Below are 27,493 nucleotides of genomic sequence, written 5' to 3'. Positions count from 1 at the left end.
TTGAATCGTTTTTGTAAATTTTCCCCCCCAATGTCTTGTTCAAACGCATCCATCCATAACGTGCGTGGATGGATATTCTGACGTGATTACACCAACATTAACCGTTTGTTGTTTTAATTGAAGATTCACTACATTTCAATAAATAACATACACACTAAAAAGTATTTTCTGATGAAAATAGAATGATTTTTGAACGTTGTTTAGGCCAGCGGGTCAGTTTGTGATTGCATCATCGAGGATGCCGAGGTGGAACTTCCGCCTTGCAATTGCCTTCCGCCTTTTTTTCAGTTTACAGCAATGTGTTATGCATGTTGCCAGTGATGGTTACACAGCGCGAGAACAAGTACGACTTTGATCCATCTTCAAGTACATGTGAAGATTGTTCATATACCTAAAATACTACATAGAGGTTTTTCTACAAAAATCGGCATAACCCGAATTATTCAAAGTATATTTTTTCATTTATGATGTAAAGATAAACTTGAAAAATGCGATTGGCTGGCAACCGGTTCAGAGTGTCCCCCTGCCTCCTACCCGAAGATGGCTGGGATAGGATGCAGCACCTCCCACGACCCTTGTGAGGACAAGCGGGTCGAAAAATGGATGGATGGAATATGTGTTCTGTTGTCCTCAAATTGTTGCACCTCTTAATAGCCTTGTGTTTAGACCACTAACATGATAAGAGTTTCTGTGCGTGAAACTGCCCATTTGTCTTAATAGGAAAATTGTTTTCCAGATCAAGCATCATATTTGACTGTTGTATACAGTATTTTTTTAAAAATCACTTGGTCCATTACAAGATTAAAAGTGACTTCCCCCCTCCCCTCCCCCCACTGTTATACAAGGGTGACTTTTAGCAACATTCATGATCCCGCACCGTATCCACTTATCATTGATGCCAATGACAGTTTCGGGCTCAGAATGGAAGGCTTTTCATCAGCCTGGGCCAAAGGACGTGTACTGTCCAAACTGACAGAGCTCAAGGTCTCATGTTACCCAAACAGCAGTTGCTGTGACATCTGAACCATTACAAACAGAGCATCCGCTCTCGTTTGCCTTCTTCATCTCTCCTACGAACATTGTTGCTGTCATCCCAAACTTTTTAGACACTGCATCCTTTCTTTCCCTTCTCTCTCTGTGCCTGGCAGCAAAATCCTACCATATTGTCTGTCATAGCCGTAGTATTCATGCATAATTTAGAATCCAAACAGATGTTTTGGATTGGATGCCCTTCTTTGGTCGTCTCTTTTTAATTAATGAATTGAGAATGTAACAACAACAATTAAAAAGCAAGAGCTCGAATAAGTGCAGCCTGGCAGCTTCTCAGGTTATCGCATGTGAACCTTAATTAATTCAAACCTGAAATTCATCCCTCCGCCCAACTCTATTTTGTTTTCCAAGCAGATAAATCGTCCTTGGATGATCTAATCATTCCGAAGGACTCGTCTGCAGCTTTTACACCGGAGCGAGACAAAGGTGACGAAGCGGACGAGTGGGTAGACAACGCCATTACAAGCATGGGTGTGGGCAAGAACACCACCTCCAAGCCCGTGGACAGTGGGAGCGAGGGAGGCAAATACGAAGACGACAACAAACATGGAGCTGACTTCTACCCCATTCCGGTACATGCATGTATTTTTTTTGTCTTTTTAATTGTACAAAGAAAAGTAACAACATGCTTGAGGCTGTGCCTGAAATGATTTGGCCGAGAACCACAATGTTCAGCCTTGTGGGGTACTTGTCCTTGATTCACTTGAGAGATTAAATGGCTCAAATTGAAAAGTTATTTGAAGTGCTTTAATGCAGAGTGTTGGTCTCATCTAACCCCCCCCCCCCCTTTCACTTGACTACCGGTAATTACAGTCTCGGTCTGTTTTTCTACATTCTTCCAACAAATATTTTCCGACCTTCCTCCAGCCGCAAGTCAGTGTTTTAATATTTCTTCTCGATAACAGAAAGTAGCCTTGAATCCTGCTGACTTGTTTTAGCTGCAAGGCCTCTCTGATGTCGTGCTGCCACCCAAAGCATAAACTCAAAGGGGAAGGAAATGAGACAGATTTGTTTTTTCCTCCTTGGTTGTTTGCCTCCCCTTGTCACGCCGAAACGTCCAGGTGTTATTTCCTTACACGTGGTCAACCTTTTTTTGTTACTACTGTGCAAATATACATATGTTTAATTAATACCGTATTGACACCACACACTGTAGCTTCTGTTTTATATCACTGGATATAAAACGACGTTACTCTTAAAAATCTTTTGTAGACTTTCGGACATGTAAGCAGCTTAAGCCAGTTCGGTTTACCTGCTTAAAAAGGAGTCTGAGGAAGTATAAACTTATCACTTACCTAATTGATTGGTCTTCTGTTCCATTGAAGTCATATTTGTGCAGTGGTTAACTGTTATGCAAGTATTATGTGTTTTTAGAACCCGTTTTAACCATTACAATCTTTGCGGTTAGGTGGTGGTCAATGGAGTGGGCGGAGCCAGTGGGGACCAGGATACAGAGAACACTGAGCTGATGGCCATCTACACAAAAGATGTTCAACGAGCAGAAAAGGTAACCATGACTGAATGTGACTATACCCTCTGACACATTTTGTGACTTATCAAGATGACTGATGGTCATGGTTACATGCACTGACTTGCATGTAATGCACGCTAGTAATAGCAATGCACATGTAATAATCATCTGACTGCAAAATGAAAAGTTGACCCAAATACAAAGTGCTACAATCAGACATCTTCCAAATGTGGGTGAGCTCGGCTGTGATGTCACTTCATGATAATAGCCAATGTGATGCTGGAATCTTCATAGCCAAAATGAAACTTAATTCTGATCCATAACCCTAAGAAGGATATTCCAAATAAGCATATGCATTTGCATTGTGAGAGTTTGATGTCTGAAAGGCAATTAAGCATCTCAACATGGAGATTTTCAATGTTAAATCAAAATTGGTGGCAAACTGGGATGTGAACTTCAGGTTACCTGCTCAAAATTAAAGGTGACCTTACATTATGTGAAGACAGCGTTCAAATTGAGTCTGATGCATGGGTGGTCACCGCACAATGTTGTTTGTGCCCATATTTATGTTACAGGTTGTTGTTTGTCGTTTTGCCCAGGCTGACTCTGCTCTTTTGGCAGTCTCTCTGCATTTCTCCTCGGTAGTCATTTTCATATCGTTTTATAAGTCAGTCCAACTTTGACAAAAATTGTAATACAATGTTCGCTTGCTGTGTTGCAGTTTGTTCCCAATCCCTTTAATAATGGCAAATTTACTTGTGACACATATTAATCTTTTGTAAAATCCCAGGTGCATCACGAAATCTGCGGTAAATTGCGTTTTTAAAATATATTTATTTATTTTGCAGACACATTCGTGTACGCAAGCACTGCAATACAATGCTGCATTTTATGCTTGCAGTCAAATTGTGTTCACATTTATATGGTGTGTTTGTGGTGGCTCTTCTCTGAACGCGAGTTGGTCTAGAACATATCGCACATGATGAATGGAGTTTCGCTGTGTACTAATAACACTGGTTAAGTATTCTTCCAAAAGTGTGTTTGTACAAATAAGACCTCCCCTAATAGACAAGCCCTGGTACTGCGCAGATATTAATTCATAGTTGGAGCTACTTCATCCTGAGAAGAATAGAATGTGTCTCACGAGTGTGTATGTTTTTGTGTGTATGTAGAGCTCACTGTCAGAGACGTTGGACAGCTCAGACAGCACTGATCCGAGGAGAATGGACATGATCTATATCATTGAAGACACTCCGCCATGGTACCTGTGTGTTTTTTTAGGCCTACAGGTAAACACTTCCTTTAATTATTTATGAATAAGTAGAAAAAAATAGAAATAGTACAACATGGACAGTCCAAAAAACGTATAAGAAAAATGGCACAATAACCTCACTTCAATGTCAAAGTGATGGGAATAAGTGCTGTATATTTAATCCCACCCCTACTGTTACTATTATTATGATTATTTTTTTTTTAATTAAATGTTACTTTTTACTGGCAGTTTTTAACTCACACCATCAATCACAGTGGAACGTGAACTAGGTGTGCGGCACTTGCTTTCAAACGGAGTAACAATATAATACCATTGTAAAATTTTCATAGAATTTCATAGCTGGACTACAATTACATAAAAATGTGAAAGGAATACCTCTGACAGTGTCACTCAAAAGTGAACTATTTTGAATTCTAAAAGGTGATTTTGTTTTTTTATGTGGCTCTGATGAAAATGATTCTTCATTATTATTATTATTATGGTTTTTTTGTTTTGTTTTTTTTAACCAGGACAAATCCCATTGAGATCCGCAGATCTCTTTACCAAGAGAGTTCTGGCCAAAATGCACCACCACAACACAAGAAATGTGTTTTTAATAAATGTAAATTTACAATAAAACACAAGCAATGAATATTGAACATGAATATTAAAACCGGAACCATCTCTGAAATTCTTATTTAAAAAGAAAATATACACAAAAGTATTCAAAACACTTCAAAGGTTTAACTTGACTATGCAGTCACTGTAATGGAGAGTTTTATGTGCATTTTATTAAATAAACACTGCTTAGTCAAAGGAAGTATTTTTGACACAGCTCTTGTATCGGATCTTGTGTGACCATTGTGTTGGGAAACACTGGTGTAGAATTAACTGAACAAACAAAAGTGATTAATTTTAAAGCTCTGTGGCAAAAAAGCTGTGAAAAAAAAATATCATGTATCGTGTCTAACAAGCTGCCCGTGTTGTGTTTGTAGCACTATTTAACATGTTTCAGTGGAACTATAGCAGTGCCATTCCTCCTCGCCGAAGCAATGTGTGTCGGCTTTGACCAGTGGGCCACAAGCCAGCTCATAGGGACCATTTTCTTTTGTGTGGGGATCACAACACTCCTACAGACCACGCTCGGCTGCAGGTACACCATACGCGCGCACGCATGCTCACGTAGACATCACTTTCAACATCCATCCACATACACTTAAAACCCTGTTCTTCCTCATGCCTAGATAAACATGTCTTCCTCGCAGCTCTGAGGTTTGGGGTTTGAATCTGTATGTTGTCCCCGTGTTTGCGCGGGGTTTCCACAAGCTTCCTCCCACATTCTGAAATTGTCCATAGTTCTGTGACTGCTGCTCATTTAACATGTGATTGGCTAGTGAGCAGTCAGGGCCTACGCTGCGCCTCATTAGAAGTCACGTGGGAGAGGCGTCAGCTCGCGTGCGGCGCCAACAAGAGTTGCAGGAAACGCGTACATGGATCATTCGATTTTATTTGGTTGCTGATGAGTGTTTGTTGGTTTCCCAGGTTGCCTTTGTTCCAGGCCAGCGCTTTTGCCTTCCTTGCCCCAGCCAGAGCCATTCTGTCTCTGGACAAATGGAAGTGTAACAACACGGGTGAGAGCATCTTCTCCTTCCCGGTGTGACGTCCAGTAGAAGATTATCAGCGTGATCGCATGGAGATTCATTGTCGTCGCTGTCAGTGATACATTTTTATCTTGTTTTTCTCCTCTTAGCGATATTCGAGACAAACAGCACAGAGATTCTCCACACAGAGCACATCTGGCATCCCAGGATACGAGAAGTGAGAAACGGAAAAAAAACACGCACGCACTTTGTTTGGGTGTGAATGTTTTGTGAGCGAAATGGGAAATGAAAATGGTATTATCTAAGCCGAAAATGAAATACTACAAAGGAAGCGTTTTCGTAACATGTTATACAATGTTTGTAATGGCTTCTTACCAAACAGTAGCTGGAGACATGCCAACATATCAACAAGCACATGTGACTTTGTCTGGCTTATGAAAATGCATAAACATATTCTGCTTACTCATACCCAGTCGAGTGACTCTTTTTGCCCTCAAGCTCAACAGTGACTCACACTAAATTGATTACATATAATTTTGTGATAAGCCGTAGGAATCATCAGTCATATAATAAATAGTGAAGGACTACAAAGCATCAGAGAACCCTCAATGCCAAAAGGTGTTTTTATAGTTAATTGATGAGAACTAAATAATAACTGGGACGGCACGGTGGGAAAAACTGGTGAGCACCTCCGCTTCACAGTGCAGAGGTGCAGGGTTCAATTCCAGCTCCGGCCTCCCTATGTAGAGTTTTCATGTTCTACCCCGTGCCCGCGTGGGTTTTCTCCAGGTGTTCCGGGTTCCTCCCTCACTCCAAAAACATGGGTGGTAGGTTCATTGGGGGCTTCACATTGTCCGTCGGTGCGATTGTGATCGCGAATGGTTGTTTGTCCCTGTGCACCCTGCGATTTGCTGGCAACCATGTATTTACATACATGAAATGTGTAACACAACTGAGTTGAACTCCAACTGACTTTTTTTTTTCCCCGCCCTCCAGATCCAAGGGGCGATCATTGTGTCGTCCCTGGTGGAGGTGTGTATCGGCGCGCTGGGTCTACCCGGGCTCCTGTTGAAGTATATCGGACCTCTGACCATCACCCCCACCGTGGCCCTCATCGGCCTCTCTGGTTTCCAGGCGGCAGGGGAGAGGGCAGGAAAACACTGGGGCATAGCTATGCTGTAAGTTCACACCTTAAAGTAAATGCTGCATTTTCCGGCTCAGCTTACTTTACATGCATAGAGATAAGACATACATGCACTATCTATTCCAGGTTAACCTATTTTCATCCCACAAAACAACATCGCAAACTTTTTGTGTTATTTTTTTATAATGAGCCATGGTAAGATGACCTGGTATCTCGCTCACATGGCGACATCATCCGCCACGTGTCATGGCTCTCTGCGTCATAGCCGCAGGGTTGTTGCTCCCGACCTGTGTAATTGGCTTGTTATCGCCACTGTGAGCTGCTCTTTCTCAAGCGTTCAGGTTAATTGATTTGTATGTGTGGGGTCCTTTTTCAGGTATACAACGCAATCGGATCAGACATTTTGAGCCGTTGTTTTAATCCAATCATCTTTACGTCACAATTAGTCACAGCCAAACACCGAGGCCTCAAGTGAAGCATTTGTGGCGTCACTGCGATTTACTTTCATCCTGCCTGATTCTACTTGTCTTTCACATTTGTACAATTCATTTTCAAGGTGTGTTATGACACTGCAACCAGTGACGGTTTAACTCTTGTACTCTCACACAAATGAGCTAGTATATTTCCATCACTGCATCAGAATAGAGACACGCCTGCTTATGTGATGGGGTAAACTTTATTTAGTGACCTCTTTTTTTGTTGACTGGATTGTGACAGTTCCTAATGGAGCCAAAACGGTTAAATACTCACTGAAAATGCTGTTCAACTAAATGTCTCTGTCTATGTGTGCTAAATGGATTACTTCATAGTTAGATTGTAATTGAGAATTCTTAGCAAATTTAAGAGGCGACATTCTTGACTTTAACTAAGCTGTTTTTTTTTTCTTCTTTTCAGGACTATTTTCCTGGTGCTACTTTTCTCCCAATATGCCCGAAATGTCCACTTCCCATTGCCGGTGTACAAAGCAAAGAAAGGCTGGACTTCTTACAGGCTGCAGGTGTTCAAAATGTTCCCAGTAGGTACACCCTTGAGTCCGTCTCCTTGCCGTGTAAACGTTGGTGAAAGCGTCTCGAACGGACTTTTGGCACGCACATTTTTCTTGTTACTCAACATCGTTTTACATCATCTGTCAAGACTGGGCTTATTGGAAAATTCAGGTGTGCCACCGTATGCGATGTGTCTTAGGCCATCTGCTGGTCAAGAAGTGAAACTTCATGGATTTGACGTTGTTGAAGTAATATCTCTTTGACAGGAATAGCGAAATAATTTGGACAAATTCAAACGGATAATGGAGAACAAGTACACTCAAATTGGGTTTTCATTGACTTGGAGTCTTGGATTGGAATGCATGGAAAAATCCAAATGGGCGATGGTTGTCTGAAGCCATGAATTTCTAGTTTTTGAAGCGGCCTCATTACTTTGCTTGAATGGAATGTTTATTTTTTGTTGTTTTGTTTGTTTTTCTGAATTAGCAAATATCACCAAAGGTAAATAATTAATCATATGTCACCTTAATCTAACTGATAAGGATGCACTTTACCATGATTGCAATTCAATGAACGCTACTGTCTCTATAATCCTTTTCAACTTTTTAATTCCCGAGGGACTATTAAACCCACAAAAGCAATTTGCCACTGTTTAGACTAGAAATGTTGCTGCACAGTTGCTGTGAACTGGCAAACATTCAACCAAACAATTTTACATCAGTCTGTTTTAAAGTTCAAGTGTATTTGATTGCCTTTCTCACTTGTTTTGCACCCAGATCATCATGGCCATTCTGGTTTCATGGCTGCTTTGCTTCATCTTCACGGTGTCAGACGTCTTCCCACCTGAAAAGGACAAATATGGCTACTATGCCCGCACGGATGCACGTCAAGGGATCCTCTTGGCTGCACCTTGGTTCAAGATCCCCTACCCCTGTGAGTGTCTCCTTGTAGCCACGGGATCAACAACATACGGTAGTCTTTAAAGTTTTAAGTCAGGGGTGTCCAACATGAGGCCTTGTTCTATTTCACCCCATGCCTGAAAAAAAAAATGGTGACAGCCCTGCTTTAGATACTGCCGCTACACATGCAGTGATCCACACATCAGCCGAAGTTTTTGATCGACTCGCCCAATCCAATCAGCAAGCTGTCCATTGTGTATCACAGTACAAGCTGTATGTTTAAAAAGAACTGTTTTGACCTTTCAGTCCAGTGGGGCCTCCCTAGTGTAACGGCCGCAGGCGTCATCGGCATGATGAGCGCCGTAGTAGCCAGCATAATCGAGTCCATCGGGGACTATTATGCCTGCGCCCGTCTGTCGTGCGCCCCTCCTCCTCCCATCCACGCCATCAATAGGTGAGCTCCGTCAAGCCTTTGTCTCACTACAAAGATTTTTTTTTTCTTATGACACAGAGTATCCTCTAATCCTTTATCTCCTTAGGGGCATATTTATTGAGGGCATTTCCTGTGTCCTGGATGGTCTTTTTGGGACAGGAAATGGTTCCACATCCTCCAGTCCAAATATTGGTGTCCTTGGAATAACAAAGGTATGTCACAGCCGCAATCAATCAAACTTTCAACCCAGGACAATTATCTTATGGTACAGTGGTACGTTGATTTACAAGTGCCCAAGTTGTGGTCTTTTTTTTTTGAGCTGCAGGCCAAAATTTGACTTAATGGTCAGCTTCAAACATTCTCCCACAAAATGGCAAAAGCAAAGATTAAAACATCCGGGTGCTATTAGCCATGAAAGTGTTTATTGGGTGGCATGATGAATATGTAATAAGGAGAATAAATGAGGCGATCTTATCTCCAGGTGGGCAGCAGGCGTGTGATCCAGTACGGAGCCGCCATGATGCTGCTGCTGGGCCTCGTGGGTAAATTCAGCGCCCTGTTCGCCTCCCTGCCGGACCCCGTGCTGGGGGCTCTTTTCTGCACCTTGTTCGGCATGATCACGGCGGTGGGGCTGTCCAACCTGCAGTTCATCGACCTCAACTCTTCCAGGAACCTTTTTGTTCTGGGTTTCTCCATCTTCTTTGGCCTGATGCTGCCAAGTTACCTCAAACAAAACCCGCTGGTCACAGGTGAGTGCAGCGGACTGACAACAAATCTCACCTTGTACATCACGTGGTTGGTCCAGTTTGATGAATGGTGGGACAATCATTGTTTTCATTTTGTGAACTAGCAAGTCTAAACCAATATAATGAAGTGTCTGTCACTCCTTGACAGCTGAGCAATTAAAATAAGTTAAGATTTTCATATTACTAGAATTAACTGAGATGAATCGGTATATATTGATTTTTTTTTGTCACCATTGGGATTTAATCCCAACAACATCAGTAATATAATTATTATAGTTTGGCAAGAGACGCAAAGTTTCACTGTATTAAGCTTTCACTGTTGAAGTAGCTTGTTTTTGTTTTTCTTGCTTTTTTCAGGCATTGTTGGGATTGACCAAGTGTTAAACGTTCTCCTCACCACCGCCATGTTTGTCGGAGGCTCAGTTGCTTTCATTTTGGACAATACTATTCCAGGTGAGCCATTTATATATGCAGCTACCGTATGAAACAAAAGTCAAATGAATGTCATATTATTGTGCCGGGGGGTCCTCACTTTCGTATCGGTAACAACATTCAAAGTTACGAACGGCATGCAATGAATTTGCTTGCGGAGCGGCGTGAAAATATGTTAGCACTCAGCGCCCAAAGGCACACTTCACTTACCGCCATACGCAGATCAGAAGAACGTAAATTCATTTTAATATGCACAGTAAATTTGTAAGCGTGAAATGTGTTTTAGCGTGCACAGAAAAATTGAGAATGAAAATGATCAAGAGGTTTTTTTTGCGGGGGTGGGGGGGGTAATTTTCTTTTTTTTCCATACCAATGCATTTCAGTGGTCATGAGTTAGATGCGGATTTCACTATTCGTGGGCTGGCTCCGTCCTTGTCCCCCGTAAATAGTGTGGGTGTGTACTGTACTGTTAAAATCCACATTGGCAATGACTATAAAGTGCCAGTTTTCACATTTTTTGGGAAAATTTCCATAATAAATAAGTTGGAATTTTCCACAAAAATATCTATGATGTAGCTGGGCCATTGGAAAAAACTTAAATGACAGGCAAATTCTTTACTCAGTGTTTTTCATTCATTCATTCATTCAGCTTCCGAACCGCTTGATCCTCACAAGGGTCGCGGGGGGTGCTGGAGCCCATCCCAGCTGTCTCAGGGCAGTAGGCAGGGGACACCCCGAATCGGTTGCCAGCCAATCGCAGGGCACACAGAGACAAACAACCAACCACGCTCACACTCACACTCACACCTAGGGACAATTTAGAGTGTTCAATCAGCCTGCCACGCATGTTTTTGGAATGTGGGAGGAAACCGGAGCACCCGGAGAAAACCCACGCAGGCCCGGGGAGAACATGCAAACTCCACACAGGGAGGCCGGAGCTGGAATCGAACCCGGTACCTCTGCACTGTGAAGCCGACGTGCTAACCACTGGACTACCGGGCCGCCATTTTTCATTCATTCATTTTTTATTTCCAGCCTCAGTGTTTTTCCATATAAATAATCTGTAGTTACGGTAAATTACTGCATTCGTGTCGACTAGTGACAGACTACGGCATGTTGTGACTGTTGTGAAATACTGAGCTCCCACCACTACTTCGTCATGTTATGGATGCTGAAAATGAGACGATGACTGGAGATGACCTTCACCTCTCGTCAGGTTCTCCTGAGGAGCGAGGTATCAGGAAGCTGAAGCGCGGCTCGGGTCCCAGCGCTGCGGAGCTGGAAGGCATGCGGTCCTATGACCTGCCTTTTGGAATGGACTTCATCCGCAGGCATCCCATCTTCAAGTACCTCCCAATTAGCCCCACCTTCGCCGGCTACCAGTGGGGGAGGCTGCAGGAAACCTGCAGGAGCAATGGCAGACACATGGATGTGGACAAGGGAGGAAGCGAGGTAGTGGGTTCCCACGGCGAGAGTGCAGCGTAGCCATCGAGATAGTGTGTGAATTGGAGGAGCAAGGGACGGTACACTGAGAGAAAAGGGCGCAGCGCAGGATTGGCGAGCGTGTGGATAACACGTGAAGCACTGACCTCTGTCCGTCTGTCTGTTTTCTTTTGTTGTTTCCCACTATGCTATTTTAAGCATGCTGCAAGCCGCAGCCAGCGTGCTCCAGAAGATGTTAACCACATGGCATCTGCTTGGTGTGTTTGCATGTGTACTCCATATGCAACGTAATGGCTACGTGCATTGATTGACACTGTCACTTTAATCCACACGGGCATACAATTATGACACAAAAAGTCTGCCAATTGAGAATTATGCAAAAAAAAAAGGTCACAATGACTTGATGCCATGTATGCAACCATATGCACACACACCAACAGCCCTACCAAAATTAGCTTAGTCCTACAGCTCTTAGAAGCATGTCTGTTCAGGTCCGATTCATCAGGGGCCCTCGGCCCGGCGCAGTGATTGTGATTGTTTTTGTTGCTGCCTCCTTAGTTGTGAATGTCACTCCACGCTTGGCTCGGAAAAACCCTACAGAGGAAAACAGGCTTATTTTCCGCAAAACTAGTTTCACGGTCTCACAGTTTACATGTCACTACGGTTGTCAGTATTAGCATCTATCTTAGCATCTACACAAAGGGATCATTTGGCAACAGTTCGAAGGGACTTTTCACGTGTGTCTTCCTGGCGTCATCTTCACTTCCGCTGCCTGTGTTCGCCCATGTAAAAAGATGTACAGTAAACTATAAGGACGGTTGTTGCTCAGTTCTAAAGGTTCTGGGGTTAGCTATTTAAATCCGGGTCGTGGCCTTCTCATGTGGACTTTTGTATAATCGCGTCCTGTTTGTGCGGGTTGTCTATGGGTGAACCAGGTTCCCTCTACTTTCAACAACTTTACTTAATCAAAGACTTGAAATTGTCATTAGGTGTGAAAGTGATTGTGAATGGTTCTTTGTGTATTTGTAGTTTGTACACTGTGCGCTATGGCTAGCACCTAGTCCGGATTGTACCATGCCTCTCGTTCAAAGCCAGCTGGGTTTGGCAGAAAACGGAAGAAATACATATGTTTTGTATCGTAACGCATAGCTAAATCTATTTCCGTAATGCCATATTCCGTTTCTGCTTTATAGTTAAACTCAAGCTCTGTAGAAGTAGAATCAATGTTCTAAACTACTCTTTTAATGCCACTGTCAAATTAAGCAGAATAATCCTGCCCAGAGTGGTCTCTCCATTTGCCTCGATGGCTTCACTCCGTTAGCCTCAACGGCTTCAAGACAGAATTGACACTGTTTTTATTGCCTAAAGCTTTTCTTTTTTGAAAAAAGAAAAAGAAAATATCTTAAAAACGTCATGTGCCAGGGAAAAAAAAGGTAAAAACATTCTTTAAGTCATCGTCAAAAATATTTTAAGGGACACATGAAGCCATCGCTGATTAAAATTTGCTACTGACCAATGTAATTAACCCCCCTCCGCCCCATCTTCTCACATAAGCAAATACAAATAGCAGATGTGAAGATGACTCCAGCAAGAGCCAGACATCCCATTCTCTGGCGGCTTCTTCTTAAAGCAATTCCGTACTGTACCTGGTCTACATGGCCTTCTCAGAGACGGGTCATAAGCGTTGATCCTGCACATCTGCACAGGTCTTTTGACTGTTTGCTGGGCTCTCTGATCCTCTGTGTGGATCCTCTGTTCCTTGTTTACAGGGTCACGATACAGCCCAGCCACGTATCCACTTGCCCACTGAGAACGGCGTGAACTACTGTAGTTTTGGATTGGGCAACTGTAACAAAACTGTAACGACACAAGAACTTGTGTATGTTGCGTTTTCTGGCTCGATTGAATCGTCTGTTGCTAATGCCCTCAACATTTTTCATTCATGCAGTCTCCATTTTCATGCAGCTTGTGATAATAGCAACACAAGGTAGCACAATTACACTAAATTACTTGAAAAGTGCGTGATATTGTATACTGTTGATTTTTTTTTTTTTTGCGAAACCAAAAGGTTTTTTCTGCTTTTAAATTTTGTTACCAAAAAAAAAAAACGGAAAGCAAAATACATTTTCCATAAAAACTACCCAATATTTTCTCACCTTCATATGACCTTTATGTCTTAATCAAAGCTAATGCTTTATTTATGGAAGGAATGTTATTGTGCAAAGTTCTTCCATAGAAGACGTCAACTGCCCTGATCGCTGTTAAGAATAAATGAATCACGCCAGATGTCTCAGCCTTTTTACGATTCCGTTACATTTCATGGTGCCAAGAATATTACGTTTACCTTACAATGCTTTCAGAATGGGCCTGAAGACTGGCAAATGAACCACATCATACTGTCGGGCCTTAACTCTAACTGTCTGACTGTTAGTAGCCTCTCATGTGCAGAAACATGAATGGCATTTTGTTGTGCTTATTTTTCCCCCCTCCAATTTATTTGTTCCCGACTTGTATCTTTCACTTTCACATCCTATTATAACAGCATTTCGCAAACCTTTGTTCGGAAAATGTTATGGCACATACACACACAAACGACAAAAAAGGTAGACCAGCTGAAATAATGATGATCCTGTCTGTTTCTTTCCAAATATACTGTACTTTGGTGAAATGTGGACCTGTTTAATTGAATACAAAACTATTACAGTGGTGCCTTGAAATACTCAACTCAAAACGCTCATGTCACAAATCAGCTTTCCCCATTGAAATGAATGCGGGAGGACCAACCACAAAAAAGTCATGTTTTTAATATAAAAAATGGCACTTTATAATATTGTACTCTGTAAAAATATATTAATTCTATAATTAATTAGAATGTTAAGAAACATTCTAAAGGTTTGTCACTTTTTTTGATTTTGGTTGTTTGTTTGTTTTATTTTTTGCTTGAATTCAATCGGCATTGTGCTGCTCCTACTGGTGTTTATGTCTTGTACAGACATACAGATGGCACTAAATGAAGATGTTCTCAGCTTCTAAACGAGCCACGGTAATGTTAAATGTTCTTCACAGAGGATAAAGAATATATTTCCTATTGTATGTTTGCATTCAACAAGGGGACTTTAAAATTGGATAATTTCCCATGGTACACCGGATGATCCCTCACTTCACAATGATTACAAATCATTCCATTGTACGAGTAATATCAGTTTATATCATTTCAGTTTCAAAACATGTACAATCTACTTAGTTTCACTCAATGAATGAAATTCTTAACCGGCATTTACTTAGAATCATCCATTTTTTAAAAAGCTTTCGTATGCTTGACTACAGTGTCATGCACACAACATGCAAGCAGTCATATTTACATTCATGCAAATGACACTTATCTCAAGCACGCAGACACACCTTCCTGTGCTGTCCTGCAAGTGAGTCCTCTTGTTCGGTGTACCTGTTTTCCTCCCTGGAGAGGCTGACTGTCAAAGTTTATGGCCGCAGCAGAAAACAAACGACCTGGTCCCCTTATTACGAGCTGACCGAAGCTGCGGTTGTCACGGAAACCGACTTTATCAAAACATAGTTCCATGTGCATCAACCTAACTTCACTTGGATTTGATCACATAACTCAGTCAAAAAATAACCTGTACAAAACTGGACCTCCTCCATTGACATGTTTACTGGTTTAGTGACAAAGCAGTGTATGGTTCTTAATAAGATGGCCAGAAGCACACAATGACATCTGTTGCTTTTGATTATTGTGAAGGGGGTACATGTACAATAATCTTTCGGTGTACTACCTGTTCTATATTTGTGACTGGTTTTTATTTTTATTTTTTGTTTCCTTTTAAAATTGCTTCCCTTTGTTAACACACTGGCAAACAGCTCAGGGTGTACCCCCGCCTACTGCCCGATGACACCTGGGATAGGAGGCTGGAGCATGCCCGCGACCCTCGTGAGGAACAGTGGTTCGGATAATGGATGGATTGTTAAGAAATACAAAAAATCAAATGACGAGGCAAACTTAGAAAATAGAGTATATGTATATTGAACTTGCTTCTGGGAAGAGAAATTGTGAAAACTAAGTGTGTCCTGTTCCTTATTCGGCAGCAGGTGTCATGCGTTCACTTCTGCCGCCTGCACACCTGCTGCCTATTTGCCAGTGATTGCACCTGCTATATCTAGGCGCTCCGGCGGTCGACTCATTACCGGAGCAATGCATGCCGTGCCACTGCTATTGCCTATGATTACACATATTGTTCGACACCATTCGCGGTTGGTTATATTATCGTCGTCCCACGGGAAGCATTATCTTAGCGTACGTGAATCAGTACTCGTTTAACATATTTTCCTTGCCGTTGTTTTGCAAGCGTTTTCTGTTGTCTCATTTCCTTATTTCAAGATGCTCGTTTTTACCAGCGCTTTCTGTTGTCGCGTTTCCTTATTTCCTGGTGCTCGTTTTTACCAGCGCTTTCTGTTGTCGCGTTCCTTATTTCCTGGCTGTCGTTCTGTGACCAGCGTTTTCTGTTGTTTATTAGGCGGGATTTTTGTTTATTATAAATATTCTTGTTTTATAAAGTCCTTGTCGGTGTCTGCTATTTCGGGGAACCGTTTGTTTTCGTTTTCTCCGTTACATACGAAAGCAGTTCTCTTTTCCTGCTTCGTGCCTAACGTGACAAATTGTAGCAACAAAAATGGTTGATTATTTGTTTTTCTAATACTATTTAATAAGAAATCACAGAATGTATGATGATGTCCTAATTTTATACTAAAATATAAATCTATGTGCAGACCTCTGCTTTCATATACTCAAATCTACAGTCTTTCAACTCATTAGGATCATGTTATTAATTCATGACTGACCAATCAATGGAAATTTTATGTTACTATGCTGATGAGGTAGTTTTGAAACCTTACAAAAATTTATGGGCCCGTTTTCAACAACTCACCTCCTGTCAATGAATAAAAATCATACAGTATGTCAAATATTATTCACTCTGGTTCCAATTTTGTCTCCACACATTCATTGTGAAATTTTTAAAAAGTTTTATGGTAAATGCAGTGAGAATGTAAAGGTCTACACATGTTAAATGCCACGTTTTGTGTTATTAAAAAAATGGCAAAAGATAAATAATTTCAAAAGCTGCCATTAATTTGACCTATACCTGATACAATCAATTGAAAAATAAAATCCTTTTGCAGAAGTGAAGTAAAAATTGTTGTTACGCAACAGTCCACAACAGTTGATACAATTCTATGGAGCAAATGTTCAAATGTAGGTTGTAGATGTAGGTCAGTGTTGCCCCACCACTGTATCTCATCTGTTTTATTAAAATATATGAAAGCTAAGCTAATAAAAAGCCAAACTGCCACGTTGCATGTTTTCTTTGATACTTTTTATACTGTACTCCCACCTCAAGGAACCACGTGCTCTTTCCGAAGAACAAGGGGACGCTCACTATTTGGCTGCTGGTCTGGTCCATTGTTCAGAGGCTTTCATTTTATTCAAGTGTGAGCGAGTCTCGTGCACAATAGACTCGTTGGGGGGCCCCGCGCCGTGATTGGCTGCCCTGGAGGCGCGAGCGAGCCCAGCCGCCCGCCACGACAGATGTATTCTCTCTGACCGTGTCTGAGTCTGAGCCCCACGACGCGGGCAGACCGAGCAACGGCGACCGTGGGCCGACGAACCGAGAGCCGACTACCGTAAATTCAACCGGCGACTCCCAGCAACACGACCACGGGAGAGAAACGGAACACAAACCGTTGACGTCGCCGACAACGTAATTAGGGTAAGCAGTTCTTTAATATGAACATTGAATGGACTGCGGCATTGTGTGTGTTTGTTTCAAATTTGTAAACGCTTTTAACCGAAAACAGTCACCATTTCGTGTTTTTTGTTTGTTTAAAATTATCATGTGGAACATCTCGTTCAAGGGATGCTAGCTCAGTACAATCATCTTCAAGTGTGGGCTTCGTCTAAAGCTCGGAGATGCATCAAAGTGGGAATGCGCCGAGCCTGTGACTGACAACGTAATAATAAGCCATAAGGTTACAATTACTCAGATGTTAAGTTTTAAAAACAAATACTCTGACGTTTACCTTAAAAATATGACCGTTACACACATTGCTATGTGAGAGATTTGCTTGCTTTTGACTCGTTTATTAGATGAACATGGTATAGTGGTTTGGACGTCTGTTTTCAATTCGCCGTCAATGACGGTGTGTAGTGCAAGTGTGAACGGTTGTCTGATTTTTTTCATTTCACTCACGACCAATCCAGGGTGTCAGCCACCTTTCGCCTTAAATCAGCTTTGATAGGCTTCAGTGCCTCAGGACCATAAACGGCATAAATGGTACAGATTTTGATCGCTTTTTTTGTACTGCTCAGACTTAGTTTCTGCACCGGTTTTGGTTGCAGCCTCGCTTTTACTTGTCCCACACCATCGATCCATCATCTATCAATTTGGGCTGGACAGTTGGCAGGCAGGCAGGCAGGCAGTCAGTCCAGCCTACCACTTCCCTGAAGTCAGCTAAAATGGGCTTTAAAAACATTTAAATTATTAAAACAATACTAATAAAATATACTGATTGTGTTGCCATATCTGTGTGTTAAGATACTTGCCTTCAAGAGGATAGACTCGCTGGAATAGTGTGTAACATTAGCGAGCGGGTGTGGGCGTCTGGACCTGAGCTGTACACTTCCAGTAGATGACACATGGTACAAAATTTACTTGTTCCTTAGTTTTTGTGACATTTTTGTTTTGTGGTGTGCCTGAGATTATTGTGTGTGTAAAAATACATGCCTTCAACTCTTCATTTAATAATTTTTATGGACTCATTCGGAAGACATGAGAGGCACTATGGTTCAATTGTATGCGGGATGTATAAATTAAACAACATGGTGGTTGTCCTGAGTCGGAAGTACATTTGTGCTGCTGTGGTAGCATCTTTTTACACAACCTAATCTCTCTTTCACTCATGCCTGCCAAGCTTTAAATGGCCCCTGCCACGTCTAATGGGAACCAGGAGGAACTATATTTTTGGTTCAATGTTTCTGGGGTTGCTATGACACTATTGACAATAGAAGCGATCTGCAGAGTTTCGGAGGGTTACAGGGGTCAGGAGGAGGGTATTAAACGCTATTCATCTCATTAAAAGAAACCCATAGCAGTTTTAAAAAAAGACAGGCGTGTGTGTTTGTCATTAAGAGAGCAGGGTGATGGGTATTTGTAAGCCAGGAAGTCGTGGTCATGACTTTTAATTACATGCAGAATGATTTGCGCTCTTTTACAACCACACACAAAAGGAGAGAGTTTAGATGGGAGACGCAGACTGGGAAAAAATGTGAATCTAAACTGTTTGTAGAATGTAGACATGCACCCGCAAAGGAGAAATGGGCAATGGCGAAAAGTAGGGAGGAGACGGAAGCTTTCGACTGGCTGATGCCGTAATGAGCCACGAGGGAATTCAGTCTACTGAGATGACCATTCGAACCCCTCTCATGTCTCACCGAAGGGCAAACGATCGCAAATGTTTAACCTGTTCACTGTTTATGACGGCAAATCCTGTTGTGAACATCAAATTCGATTGAACCACGGAATCCTTGATTGTGACATCAGCCAGGCTGTAATGAGCCCACAACAATGGATGCCCCAAGAGTAATCATAAGATAAGATAAGATAAGAAAAACCTTTATTAGTCTCACAATGGAGAAATTCCCAATTCACAGCAGCAAAGTTATGAAAGTAAGAAGTAGAACAACAAAATATAGGAGCTGCTGGAAAGGCAGCCACTCTCGCGGCGCCATTTTGAAGTCAAAATAACAAAAATCATCTCCATTTTGTAGCTTGACGCCACCCGTCGAGGTGTGACAGAACGCCGTTGAAATATTAACGCGTGGCTTATTGCGTTTTAATATTTAATTCAATTCAGAGAGCTGATTGACAGGCTCAGATTGCGTAGCGATGGTGCGTCAGTGTTAAAATGGGGGGCCCTCTGTTTGTGCATGGGGATGATCTGTGGGTGTGGGTGCTAATTCATCTGCGTTGGCATTGGATTGAGGAAGTCTTCGCTGTGTGGCAGTTTCCTGAGCGACTGGGCGAGCAAAGGAGGAAGTGATACAGCGGAAGGGGAGTATTTCCTCTATACACCCCCGCTTGCCTCTTTTCTGTTTGCGTTTGCTCTCATGAGACCAGACTTGCACACACATACACACACACACACACACACACGCACACGCACACGCACACGCACACATTGAAAAGACCTTCATGACAACACTGTTCACGGTTTTTTAATATTAACACACTCCCTATGAAATTATCATGCCTGCTCTGTTGCATTTTTGAGTGTCTACTTTGGCAATTCAATGGTGCCTCGAGATCAAAGTGACCTGGTTTACTAATTACAAGATACGAGCCATTGATCAACCTTTTTTTTTCCTTTTGCTTTGATTTGTGAGTACAAACTCTGAAGACTAAAACTGTATGATTGCGGGTGACTGAACTCACTTCACGACAAGCGTATGTTAGCGGGCGTTTATTGCCAGTCTCAGCTGATGGTTACTGTCAAACTAAACGTAAAACAAAGACCTAAAAAAAAAAAAAACGACATAACCTCCGCTAGCTTAATGCTCCCCTTCCAATTCTTTGCAAATCATGTTTATTGTTATGAACTGTAGCTTATTTTTGGGGTCCAAAAATTGACCCTGCCCTCCCCCCAAAATAAAAAAGAAGGAAAGAAATAACACACCGATGTTACCAATTTCAATTCTTATCATGACAGAATGGATGGAAAATGTCAAAAAGACCCACGGATGAAATTGAAGACAAAGTTTGGCATTTTTGTTTAAATTGTTTTCTTGCGGCAAATTCCAGTACTCCTGGTTTGACACTGTGAGACCATGTACATTCATTTCTAAGCAAATCATACAGAATGTTTCACATATTACTGGTAAACTCAACAAAAAAAGAAGCTCTGTGTTCTGCATGTTACTGGTAAACACATCACTTGTTTTTCTCTTGTTGGTGGTGTTCACATTACTGACGTGGGATTAGTTCCCGCTCTTTCCCAATCTCACAGTCGACTGGTGAATGAAGTGAAAGCCCTGTGCTTTGTGATTAAGAGAGGAAGTGTTTCAAAACCATGTGGAGGATTCATCCTCTGCACATCATGACAGCTGCTCGGTCGATTCCCGTTTTGACCCATGCGGTGAAAAAAAAAACTCTTTGAAACTACTGCCAGCTTTCCACTTGGGTTGAATTGACTTTGTTTATGTCTAAATGTGTTTTAAGTTGCAACGTTGAACTGTGTGTATGAACGCACAGATCTGGAAAAATCTCATGTTTCAGTCATATTTCAGTATTTTTGAGCTTGTAAATCTTCAAATGGCGTGCGGTTTTGTTGGAGCAGCTGAAAGAAAAAAATGGCTTAACAAGTTGCACATGTGTCCCCTGCACCTGTTCACCCAAACAGAAGCTTCTTTTTCCATGCGCATACAGAAAACACATCAAGTCAGAGGAGGATTATAGTGACGTCCAACTATGTGTTTGTTTAAGAGCGTGTGTTCGAGTATGCAGTGGAGGCCCGAGTTGTTTATATGTCTCCTGGAGAAAATAGTTGCCGTACAATCAATCTTGTGTTTTGGCTCCTTTTGTGCTCTTCCTCTGCTGGTCATGAGGAGTCATGAGACTGGCGATAATGATCAAGCACATGTTTTGTTTCTCCCATCAGCTCCTCTCATGCAGTGTGACCATGGATGGCATTCACAATGGGGTTCAGGTCGGCGAGAACAAGTTCATCAGCAAGTAAGCAACTCACTTTCACGGTATTTGGCCATTCGGAACATTTTGGGGTGGTGTCAGTTACTCCCGGTTTATCGATATTCTCAAAACCTGTGGTTTTACTGCATTTCAATGTCAAGCTTGGATTTACAATAAACCTTTATTTATGTGGCGCTTTCGCAACAGCTGCATCTGTAACAACCTTAATGTGTTCGACTGTATTTGTGTGTTTACTCGGATATGTATCCGCTCTTGAGAGGTTTCCAATCTTAAAAGGTCCAATTCCACATACTATGTTTATACCTGATGGCTAGCCCAACTGTGCCACTTGAGTGTGACACGTCATAATTGTTTCACTTGAACTATGCCGTGTAAATCCAGCCAAAGATGCTCTAGAGCAGGGGTGTCAAACTCATTTTTGTTGTGGGCCACATTTTAATGACACAGTTTCCCTTTGAGGGCCATTATGAATGAAACCAAATAAGAACAGTCAATAATAATGGTTTATTCAACTATTGTTTGTTAATGTAATGAGGGGTTTGGTTCCAAGAAAATGCTGACAATATGTCTCTTATTTATTTCATATGAGAATTTTAAATTTTGGTAGAAATCTTAACAAGCATCATGGAAGTTGACATGTTTGATTTCCTTTCGTGGCCCACATATAATGATGTGGCGGGTCAGATCTGACCCCCGGGCCTTGGGTTTGACACCCGTGCTCTAGAGTAGTGCTGAGATGTGATCACCTCTTGTCTCCAGGGCAACCATCCTCTCGCATCTGAAAACATACAACCTCTACTATGAAGGACAGAATCTACAGCTCAGACACAGAGAGGTATTTATGTGTGTCACATTCTCTGCCATTTCGCACACACGGACAGTGCTTCGATCCGGTGGCATGTCGTTCATTGATCTCACTAACAGGAAGAGGGAGAGCTGATTGTGGAGGGCCTGTTGAACATCTTTTGGGGCCTGCGCCGTCCAATCAGGCTTCAGATGCAGGACGACCACGAGCGCATCCGACCTCCTCCATCCTCTACATCCTGGCACTCGGGTTGCATTCTGGACAGTCAAGGGTGAGTGCACGCTGATCAGGTTACGCCACAATGACCGGAAATGTTCACATGTTGAAGGTCACCGGCGGCAAAAATCCCTTCATATTCTGTGCACCTGTATGTTCTTATGAGATGGGAAATGCGTGTGTGTGTGTGTGTGTGTGTGTGTGTGTGTGTAAAATTTGTAAAACCATTAATTTGAACAATTAAAAAAAATGTAATAAAATCTCATTTGATATAGTAACTCACCAATTATTTTATACAGGAAATAAAACATTGGTAAATGTGTATGTAAAATAGTTTATTTGAAAATAAAATGAGAATTATTTACATTTTGGATTGTATTTTTTAAAGTAATTCAATAATCATTGACCATTTGTTTAACAAAATGATTGAGGAGTATATGTAATGTTTTTTAATAATAAATTGATTCCTATTTTAAATAATGTATGAATATTAATTGATTCCCATTTTAAAAATAATTGGCCATAAAATAATAAAGAAAACAAAGGCTTGTACAATGCTTGTCAAATTGCTTACATTGTATGGTTATCAGTCAGTTTACCAAATATTTTTTGGATAAAAAAATAAAATAAAGTCACCCCGGATGGTCTATGGGTCACCTATGACCCTAATGAGGGAGCAGTGCTCTAGAAAACTGACGGAAGGATGGTTGTGGTATTACATGTCATGGATGTACCAATTGTTGTGGTCAGTTAGTGTCGACTGCATCTAATACGTACACAAATTAAAAATACGAGCAAACTCTGAATCCATTACTTCCTTCCAGCTCCCCGAACAGCGCAGACAGTCAACAAACGCCACATGTGACTCCGCCCACTGTGGTGGTGACATCGCCTGACAACAACTCGGAAGACAACGGTGTGATGGAGGAGCACGCCGAAGGTGAATGTCCCCACCAGCAGTGCACAGTCGGGTTGATGAAGCAACAACTCATTTAAGTGATGGTGTCTCTCCCGTTGACCTGACAGAGGACAGTGAGACCTCAGCTCAGCTGCTTAGGACCAAGAGTGATGCCGGAATTCTAAGGCGAGTCCACCGCCGCTCCCCCAGCGACCAGAGGAAGATCCGACGCCATCGCTTCTCCATCAACGGACACTTTTACAACCACAAGGTGATGCACTTGCACTGTAAATACGAGGAGCGAATCACTTAAACACAGGCTATTAAAAACAGTAGTACAGGTACCTTATTTTCTGAGGTACAAGTTGACACATTGTTATTTTTTACTCTGTGATGCAAGATAAAATTTGAGCACGTGTTTGAGTGAAGTGGAGAGAAAACTGGCACATTTAAAATGATTAAACTTGAAAGAACAATTCAATTCACGTTTTGATATTTGCGTCTCTCAGACAGCCGTGTTCACGCCTGCTTTCGGCTCAGTGACCAACGTTCGCATCAACAGCTGCATGACGACACCTCAGGTGCTCAGAGTTCTCCTCAACAAGTTTAAAATTGAAAACAGTCCGGATGACTTTGCACTCTACCTCGTCCATGCCAGTGGGGGTGAGTAACAGCTTTGTCTTATCCAAATTTTATTTTTTATAACACTTTCACATATTATAACATTTACAATCCTAGTCCGTTCATCAATTTTCTGTAGCACTTGTCTCAACTGACTCTGAGTGCTAATGTGAAAGAGGAGGAAAGGATGGGGTGCTGTCCTTTTGAGATGAATGTTATATTGGTGACTTAGGTTAAAAATCTTTCATGGCTAACAGCATCTCAGAGCAAACTTGGCAGATAGGTTTGCTTTTAATTCGGTGCATATACACATTTTCTTGACCTAATGGCAGCCAGAATGTGCTCTCTCTTCTCTGGTGTGCAAATACAATTTTAGGGTTGGATGTGCTTGTAAGTGGGGTCTGCCGTCTAGTGGTGATCACTGTTATTACATCTTAAAACTGCTCAACTACAGTATAATAATGCACTTACATACCCCTTTCGTCATTTTTATTTTTTTAAAATGTGCCCATCCCTGGTAATGAGAGGCTCAAAATGCATAATTTTAAAAAATGTGTGTGTGCGTCCGTGCGTCTGTGTTTTCAGAGCGAGCGAAGCTGAAGCGCAGTGACTTCCCTCTGGTTTTGAGAGTGATGCAAGGTCCGTGTGAGCAGGTGTGCAAACTTTTCCTCATGGAGGAGGACCTGGGAGAAGAAGTCACATATGATGTAAATATCACACAAACACCCAACTGAGCCTGGCTTCTTTGCTGCTCGCTCATGTGCACTTTTCCTTCTCCACTCCATCAGGTGGCGCAGTATATCAAGTTTGAGATGCCCGTGCTGCAGAGCTTCATCACCAAGCTGAAAGAGGAGGAAGACAGAGAGGTGCAGAAGCTGAGGAGAAGGTACATTCACACAACATTAAAGGTGATATTTTCCATTTTCTGTCACAATTTTAAAAAAAAAAGATACACATGCTTTTGTCAAAATATCCAGAGGGTTGAGAATCCGGTAAGAGTTTTCAGTGTATACCCACTTTCTTAGCCTATTTTTGAGGGGGGGTTCATTCAAATGAGTGACTATATATCTTCCCTATACACTGCTCGGCCAATGGACAGTCTGACTGTTGTTACTATGACAACTGGAGCAAGTAGAGCCTGACCTGTACAACTATGAAGCGTCTTCCAATTGCAGTGTGTGTTGGGGGAAAAATGGGCAGTCACAAAGGAAATCAAATTGCTTTTTATATGTGGAGGCAGTGCTTCATAAACTACTGCACTGTTTGTATGTGGCTGTGTATGGACTCATCACAAACTCCACACTGTCGATAACCTCATTAAGCAGTCAAGTACCTGACAACTAAGGTAATGTCTTGTTAGCTAATATTTCCATCCCACAAAGTTCAAGGCAGCTCTACTTACCTTGTGGCTTTGACATGAGAGCAGGGTCGTCACACTAGTTGTGCAAGTAGCTCTGCATCTTTGCCAAGCTGATCATGTCATGGGGTCAGAAACTCAGTTTAGGGCATATATTATGTAAATTAGCCACACTGTGAAGTAATATCTTGCAGGTGCAGATTGGCCCGCTCACAGACCCATGTTCAGATAACACAAGATTTATTTGGGTTAAATACAGACTTGATGAGTGGGCAGGCGCACCACAGACGCACCTATCAGCATACAAGTCATTCAAAATGAAATGTTCCCGAAAATGTCCCCTTGAAGACATATTTGATTCATAAATGCTAACATTCCGCAGGTACAACGTCCTACGCTGCATCATAGAGAAGCAGCTCGGCTGTCTGCCAGAAAGCCCCGCATGCATGTGAGCACCAGCAACCACCAGCCGCAAAAGTGTCCGACGACTACAAGCTTCAAACACACAAGACACGAGGCTAGGACGCCATCTTGATGTGTCTGCTCTGGGTGGCGCAGACAGCAGGTTACATTGTGTGCCGGCATGATACAACACAGAGTGACTCGGGGAAGCTGACAAACCGATTGGGTGGCCATCCATTTTCCATAGCGCATTGTCCTCATTCGGGTCGCATGTGAGCTGCAGACGATTCCAGCTGACTTTGGGTCAGAGGTAAGGTACACCCGGGACTGGGCGCCAGCCAATCACAGCTCACATGTCAACAAACAACCATTCACTCTCCATTGAAAGTCCGAAATGAACGTCACCGAATGAACCTGCCTGACCTCTCAAATGCGACCCGGACACGTTAACCACTGGGCTATGGCGCCACCCGCGCTATCTCTTGTTAAAAATCCATTTAAAGCACAAGCATCATGTCATGCTTTTCGTCAAGTGCCTGCTCAAAACTCACCAAGCACAAACGAAGAACTTTGATCATATATCCTCAACGTACAAATCAAACGATGAGCACAAATGCCAAAAGCCTCCTTCTGTACCCGCAATGCACTTGGGGCATATTTTTTTTTCGCTACTGCCGGTGGCAGATTGGTATACTCTCCACTTATAGGTACTCCGAACAGGACACGTCATTCATCACATCCCACGTACGGATACGAATGTCATGTCGACATGTTCAAAGCACAGCAAAAGACTTTTGAGGGCTGTTATTTTAAGCCTGCATGGTGCACAACACAAGACCGCTTGTGTCTGCTTGTCTCTGTTGTAACTGTTTTCAGTTGATAATGTGTGTGTGATCCACACGGCTTATATGCACACGCAGAGCCTAAGTGGAAGTAGGTCAGCGAAGAGTGTAGAGCGGCGCACACAAAGACGCCAGCCATCGTGTTGCGTCCCACGTGTCTGTTACTCCAGAAATATTTGCCCACTGCTGACACCGTTAAAGCCGCTGCAAGGTGTCTACTGCACTCTCTTGTGTCGCTGTAGGATGTGTTTCAGTGATTTTGTAGTTTTCTTTTTGACCCGTAGTGTATTGTGGCGTACTTACAGAGTCCATGCAAATGTCTGTATGTCATTCTGAGAACATGCATGCTTTGTTTCAGACTTGTTTTGATTGCGTTGTTTTTTTTTTTTTGTATGACTTCTTAGGCAGAGCTGTGAAATATTTTAATCCTTCACATGGGAACAACTCATGCTGATGTGAAAATGTAGGGCCGGGGGGTGTTGTATAATGATTGTAATTTAAAAAGAGATTTTAGAGAAGACAGGCTAATGTGTATGATTAAAACATTGTGATACTTATTTGCTGATATAGTGGCTCCAATAGGCACCAGATGTCATCCATCGTCCTTCCAATTTCTGTCGCACATTGATAGGGATTTTTTTTTTTTACACAAAGTGCCATCTCCTTGCACCACTTCCAACATTAAATTACACTAGCGCAGTAGGCCAAAGTGGTCATTAAAAACGAGGCAATGGCTTGATTTGTAAAAAACTCACTTTGGTATGGTTATGTAACAAGTTCTCAGCAGTGTTCATTACGGTGGTGGATAAACATATCTGTTGAAGGGTCACGTTTGATTTTTAAACAAACAGCTGGTTCATTCATAAGGTAAAAAAATATATATACAGTATATAATTACACTTTGGCCAATTCTAATAATAATATCACGGGACTCTTGATGATGTCATGCTAGGTGAGGGCGATAACGGGAATGACATGGCCAGACTTTTCCCAACCCCAGTCTAACATTACTCAAACACATAATATCCTATTAGTCGAGCCCGTAACAAGATGTTTCGCTGCTTCATTGGACTATTAAGCGCATTCCTTCAAAATTAGACCAGGAGGTGTTTAAGTCTTACT

At 42.1% G+C, this 27,493-nt stretch overlaps 2 protein-coding genes across 7 annotated transcripts in view; both read left to right on the top strand.

Moving 5' to 3' along the window:
• The window catches only part of slc23a2 (solute carrier family 23 member 2), a 33,457-nt gene extending 17,018 nt beyond the window's left edge, over positions 1-16,439 (top strand). For 3 of the 5 annotated variants that reach the window (XM_052068554.1, XM_052068556.1, XM_052068551.1), the window contains 14 exons: positions 1,405-1,622; positions 2,459-2,557; positions 3,694-3,810; positions 4,769-4,926; positions 5,316-5,404; positions 5,524-5,591; positions 6,371-6,552; positions 7,413-7,533; positions 8,281-8,437; positions 8,710-8,857; positions 8,943-9,048; positions 9,318-9,585; positions 9,940-10,035; positions 11,231-16,439. In XM_052068554.1, the coding sequence (XP_051924514.1) occupies positions 1,405-1,622; positions 2,459-2,557; positions 3,694-3,810; positions 4,769-4,926; positions 5,316-5,404; positions 5,524-5,591; positions 6,371-6,552; positions 7,413-7,533; positions 8,281-8,437; positions 8,710-8,857; positions 8,943-9,048; positions 9,318-9,585; positions 9,940-10,035; positions 11,231-11,499 (2,096 nt within the window). In that variant the 3' untranslated portion in view covers positions 11,500-16,439. Of the gene's footprint in view, positions 1-1,401; positions 1,623-2,458; positions 2,558-3,693; positions 3,811-4,768; positions 4,927-5,315; positions 5,405-5,523; positions 5,592-6,370; positions 6,553-7,412; positions 7,534-8,280; positions 8,438-8,709; positions 8,858-8,942; positions 9,049-9,317; positions 9,586-9,939; positions 10,036-11,230 lie in introns of all 5 variants that reach the window. The other 2 variants (XM_052068552.1, XM_052068555.1) reach the window with 1 other exon arrangement.
• A 485-nt stretch (positions 16,440-16,924) lies between these two features.
• Positions 16,925-26,889, top strand: rassf2a (Ras association domain family member 2a). Of its 2 annotated transcripts, none has more exons than XM_052068559.1 (10): positions 16,925-17,237; positions 21,181-21,254; positions 21,990-22,065; positions 22,155-22,306; positions 23,076-23,191; positions 23,278-23,420; positions 23,659-23,812; positions 24,356-24,477; positions 24,559-24,656; positions 25,510-26,889. In XM_052068559.1, the coding sequence occupies exons 2-10, from the start codon at positions 21,202-21,204 to the stop codon at positions 25,577-25,579; spliced, it is 984 nt and encodes a 327-aa protein (XP_051924519.1). In that variant the 5' UTR covers positions 16,925-17,237; positions 21,181-21,201; the 3' UTR covers positions 25,580-26,889. The 2 variants fall into 2 exon arrangements, with proteins under 2 accessions (XP_051924519.1, XP_051924518.1); XM_052068558.1 differs by having other exon boundaries at positions 16,926-17,244.
• The last annotated feature ends 604 nt before the right edge of the window (positions 26,890-27,493 follow it).

This window comes from Hippocampus zosterae, chromosome 6 (assembly GCF_025434085.1).
Source record: "Hippocampus zosterae strain Florida chromosome 6, ASM2543408v3, whole genome shotgun sequence".
Lineage (NCBI taxonomy): Eukaryota > Metazoa > Chordata > Actinopteri > Syngnathiformes > Syngnathidae > Hippocampus > Hippocampus zosterae.
The sequence above is the reverse complement of the archived record's forward strand: the minus strand, read 5'-3'. Positions and strand labels throughout refer to the sequence as shown.

Coding starts and splice junctions, on each gene's coding strand:
- rassf2a (XM_052068559.1), top strand. CDS start 21,202: ATGGATGGCATTCACAATGGGGTTCAGGTCGGCGAGAACAAGTTCATC. Junction 23,192..23,277: donor GATGGAGGAGCACGCCGAAG/GTGAATGTCCCC, acceptor TTGACCTGACAG/AGGACAGTGAGACCTCAGCT. Junction 23,421..23,658: donor GACACTTTTACAACCACAAG/GTGATGCACTTG, acceptor TGCGTCTCTCAG/ACAGCCGTGTTCACGCCTGC.